The 5,268-nt window shown below is 45.8% G+C and overlaps 1 protein-coding gene across 1 annotated transcript in view; it reads right to left on the reverse strand.

Moving 5' to 3' along the window:
• PTPN21 (protein tyrosine phosphatase, non-receptor type 21) overlaps nt 1-2,709 on the reverse strand; it is a 59,744-nt gene extending 57,035 nt beyond the window's left edge. The window contains exon 1 of the mRNA XM_006925508.3: nt 2,332-2,709. Coding sequence (XP_006925570.1) covers nt 2,332-2,511 — 180 coding nt within the window. The 5' untranslated portion in view covers nt 2,512-2,709. The remainder of the gene's footprint in view (nt 1-2,331) is intronic.
• Between the last annotated feature and the right edge of the window lie 2,559 nt (nt 2,710-5,268).

Here is a 5,268-nt window from a genome sequence, read left to right on the forward strand (position 1 = left end):
GGGCTTGAGCCAACTGTCTACAAGCTACAGAGCACAGCTTCTGAAGCTCTGAAGGGAAAAGTTTGCTATACAAACTACTTTCTAACCTTGACTGTCGTTAAACAACTTAAAATGGCAGAACAGCCTGTCTAGGGGTAAGACATTTTCTAGGTATCACATCTGTTCCCTCTCAAAGCACTCTCTCCTGTTAAAAATCAGTCTCCTTATATACCCACAGTAATATGAGGATGCTGGTTCCTGAGTCTGATAACCTCAAACAAGGGATTGAAACTTCTCTGGACTTCCTGACTAATAGAGAAGGAAACCAATGCTTGTGGGTTCAGTTCAACCTGTATTTACTGAGCACATTCCATGCCGGGTATTCTGAGTACAAAACTAAATTAACCACAGCTCCTCAAGAAGTTGACTATGTAGTGGTTTTAGGCAGACCCTGTGCATGAGGAAGAAATTACAGGAAAAAGAAGCTGAAGTAGAAAAAATGGGTGAAGGAAGCGAAAAATACGGAATAAATGCGAGTTAGCAGGAGTGGTCAGCTCTCCTGGATTACTTTCTCCTACTACGGCTGCTCCATCTCCATCTCCTTCCAAGACTCTCCCTCCTCTACTCAACTCTGAAGGGTCTGCCACTTCTTTTTCTCTCCTGGATTGCCTCATACCCTCACCCAGCTTTAACTGGCCTCAGCTGATGATTCCAAAATCTCGTTCCTCCAGCCTGGATTCTCAGCTGAGTTCCAGACTCGCAGGTGCCTCTGCCTGCTCAACATCTCAACCAGCATCTCAATGTCAGCACTTCCAGAACTGAACTCAACATACACCTCTCCTTATCCCCTTCAAACCTACCCTTCCTTTTACGTTTCCTCTCTCTGTTATGGTCCCCGCCATTTACCAGAATCCTGACTATCAACCTGGAGCCCTGGCCAGCCCTTCCCCCAACACGCCACAGGTACATCCTGAATACCTCCAGATTCCACCCACTTTTCTCCGTCCCCATCCAATTCCAGGTGACCACCGCCTGCATCACAGCTACTCCTTTCTAATCATTCTCCAGAGCTTACTCTTTGCATAAAACAATACCATACCCCTGTTTCAAAACCCTTCACTAACTTCCCTATTACTTCAGGACAAGCACAAAAACTTGAACAAAACCCCGTATTACATGGCCCCTGGTTTCAGCCTTTCCTCTACACACTTTAGGCTCCAAATAGATCACCTGCCTCATGTCTTTGGCCGTGTCCAGTTCCTTTAATGGAAGTCTTTTCCACCTCCTGATAGGACCACCCTGCCCCATCCTTCAGGTGTCAGCTCAGACATCACTTGCCCTGGGAAGCTTTCCCTTTGCTGCCTTTCCCATTGTCTAGAGCACCCGTCACTTCCCCTATCAGGCCTGTTTTCTTACTGGTATCAATACAAGGGTAAGCTCCTAATACACATGTGCTTGGCACTTGTCTTCGATATTGAGTCATCAAATGATTGTATGGTCTCACAGGGCACAGTTTATTCCTGACATTTTATGAAATAAAACATCACTGGGATTTCCAGTTAGGAATATAACATGGGCATTTGTGTGGAATAACCAGTTTCTTCCTCTTGCCCTAGAACCAGGCAACCAAAGGCTGGGTTTAATTAGAACTCTATTCTTCATGGGCCATACATAGTGTTTTAAATTTAAAATATCATGTGGATACTTGAAGACTCCACAGCTTCCTAGTAACTAGATTAGGGGTTTTCCAGGACAAACCTCCTTATTATAACAGACTAGTTATTAGAGCATGGTTTTACGTACACATTAAGTCACACAACCACTCTGAAGGTTAAGCTCCACTGAGGCTCAGATGAGGGAACTGGAGCCCAGAGATGTCATATAACTCGCCCAAGGTTAAACAACTAGTTGGTGAGGAAACCAGAATTCACACTCAGGCAACATGTCTCTAGAATCTTAGCCTGGCCTGTGGAAAACAATGTTGAATGACTGAGTGACTGAATGAAATCAGTAAACTGTACTAGATCAAGATGACCCATTTGGGATCATATTAGAAAACGGGAACTTGATAATCCCAAATGTATTCATATTTGATTTTGACTTACATTTTGGGGGGAACATATAAACATTTTCAAAACTCAGGCACTATTAATTCTCTTATGGGGTAACCCCAAGGAAAGACCTCTTGATCTGTATCTATTTCTGCTTCATGGGAAGGTGGGCTTGCTGGCTGAACTCAGATATCATGCTAGGGACGTGCTTTGAGAACGCACAGCCAGCATGCATTAAAACAGCTGAGAAGTAAGGAGCGAAGCCAGGCCAGAGAAGCTGGCAGACTTTTTTGCGGCTTACCTCCCGCAGCTCCAGCCTTTGGGCCACGGCCTCCAGGCTCTCCTGGCCAGTGCTCTCCACAGACAGGGTGAACTCCACAAACTCGTTATTGAGCAGTTGGATCCGCGCAACCAGGCAGCTCTTGCTGGACACCGTGTAGCGCCGGGTGCGTTTCAGTTTCAAACCAAATGGCAGTGGCATCTTCTCTCTTCAGGAGTGAAGGGGTAAAGAGGGAAAAGCGCCGCCAGCAATGCAGTGGTGGTGATGGAGGAAGGGGGCAATCCTTTGCTGCCGGGAGGAGTACTTTACAGTCTCCCGCTGCTCACCCAGCAGCTGCTGCCTCCATTAAAATGCAACTGAGTCTCCAAAGGCCAGGTGAAGGGAGCATCCACGCCCGTGCTGAAGAAAGAGGAACACTGGTTACATGGGTAATGGATTTTGCTTTTAAAAGTAAAAATCAATACAGCTGTATCCAAATAAGTTTTCCCTCTCCTCTGAAAAAAGAAGGCAATAGCAAGATCTGGGTGGCAGTGGGGAAGTTTATCATCTCAGCTGTGTTAGACCTTGGGTCCAGCCTCTACTCTCACCGGTTCCTACAAACGGTGGTTAACACTACCTGTGGCTGTCTTCAGCACCGAATGAAATCATGGCTGGCACTACTATAACCCCAAAATTAGTAGCTAGCATTAGTGGTCCCCTTTCTATGTTAAAATTTATACATATATATATACATATGTATGTATATATAGAGTAAGCTTTTTGGCTCCCCAATATTACAAATGTCAAGGTTCTTTAGTCCTTAGATAACTACAAAACACCTCTAAAAGTGCTGTATTCAGTCCCAAAAGGCAAATTAACCCTGAACCCAAATGGGATAATCCCCTCTAAACATATGGCAGCCGCGCGGTTCAAACGAGGTGAAGCGCTTAACAAGCATTTGTAGAACCTTTTCTGGTTTATAAATATGTATGTCACCAAGCTGATTTATTTATAAACAAATCGTAAAAGACCCTAGAAATGCTTGTTATAGGATTACCACCAGAAGCATGGAAAGTTCTAAACACGGTGGCCCCGACTCTTCTCCGGAGGGGGCGCCTAAAGAGGCGGTGAGCCTTCGCCCAAGCGGAGCCGCGGCCCAGAAGGGAAGGCGGGCGAGGCCTGAAAGGCCATCCTGGGGTAAGTGAGGGAGGACCACGCTCCGCAAGCCCACGAGGCTAAGGGAGCAGCGGAGGGCTGGGGCTCCGGCTCCTCCGCGGTCCTCCGGGGGGAAGACGAGACGGCGTTGCCAGGCCAACGCGCAGCCTCCGAGGCCCCGGAACCCTCCGCGCGCGGCTGCGTTTTCCGACGGACGCATTAGGGACGGTCCGGCCCGGCTGCTCCCGGAGAGAACTTCCAAAGGACCCAACTCCAGCCTCCACCGGCGCTGGAAAAGGGCCGCTTGAAGATTCCCAAAATACGCGATTTACCACGGTTCAATCACACCTTTGATGGTAACTCATGGGCTTGAAGCTGAAGCAAATCAGACGTGAGAGGCAACTGGGGATTTTTACACTGACTGGATTCCCCGCCCCCCCTTCCCCAACGAATCGACAAATCCCGGGTTATTTCCAGAATCCCGGATAGTTGCCACCTTCCGTTTTCTTCTAAGCCGAGGCTGCCCCGGAGGATGAGTCGTGCAGCGGGGTTCGGCGGTGCTTGGTTACCCCGAACTTGGGTCGGGAACCGCGCCGAGGGGCAGAGTCCGCCCTCAACCCTCTCGTTCCGCACAGACCCCAGGCCTCCAGAAAATCGGCTTTCTCAGCTTTACCCTAGGATGGGCAGAGCTGGGAATCGATCCAGATTCCTCATTCCAGTCCTCTTTTCCGGTCTCCTGACTCCATCTCAGACCCAGAGGTGATGGGCACTCAGGGCTGGGGGATGGCAGAGGTAGAGGACAGGGTTTAGCTGTTACATTAGGCTTTCCCAAACTTAACATTTTGTAATTCCACTCCACGAAAGTGTATTGCGTCTCTGAGCACAAGGCAGTGTAGCGGGCATTGTGAGAAGAAATCTAAGACGAATCCTAAGCCGTCTCTGCCCTTAAGAAGATTACAAGCATGCTATAATTACATATAGGGCTGTATCTCTAAGGAGGACCCAACCATGGTTTTCTGTTTTTTTTGTTTGTTTGTTTGTTCGTTTTGTTTGTGTTTTGGTTTTTGAACTCTGGTCACCCTCAGATGGCCATTAATTAATTAATTAAAACCGAAATTGAAAGCGAGGAATAAAGGAGGAAGGCCAGAGGAAAAAAGAAAACTGGAGCTACTACCTGAAGCACTGTTAATTAAGAGCATTTGCTGAGTGCCTTCTGTAGGTAAAAGCATCATACTAAGGAGGGAAATAGAAAATAAATATAAAAAGATACGGTCTCCAACTGCAGTTTTCAATGCTCTTTGCTATGTCAGGGTATAAACTAAATAGCTAGTTGAGGCAAAATAAAAAAAAAAATTAAACGAGAACCTTAATATTTTTAACTAGAAAATTGCCTGATGAGCTAGTAGTTTGTATAAATTTTTAAAAGTTGTATATACATAATATATATATACTGAATACTCTTTCATGAGATGAGGTGATGGGTTTTAATTTTATATGCAAGTTACGGTAACTGGAAACAAGACAGATTAAGTAGTGCAGACGAAGAGACAAGATATTGCATACATGCAGAGGAAAGATGAATATTTATATCAAGGGTGTTCAAATATGGCAGTTTCTTCACTACAAAGAACTATATGCCTTGAAGCACAGTATGACTTAATTAACTTACGCTCTGATTAAACAAATTCGGAGTAAAACTTTCAATTGTCCCCAAGATCTGAAATGTTTTACAGCATCAGGGATAAAGAAAAGCCAATGTGTTTTTATTTTGGTAGATGTCATAATGTAATTGAAAAAGTTAAAGGGGGTGTGTATCAAGTGCAT

The sequence above is a fragment of the Pteropus alecto genome, unplaced genomic scaffold, assembly GCF_000325575.1.
Source record: "Pteropus alecto unplaced genomic scaffold, ASM32557v1 scaffold8, whole genome shotgun sequence".
NCBI lineage: Eukaryota > Metazoa > Chordata > Mammalia > Chiroptera > Pteropodidae > Pteropus > Pteropus alecto.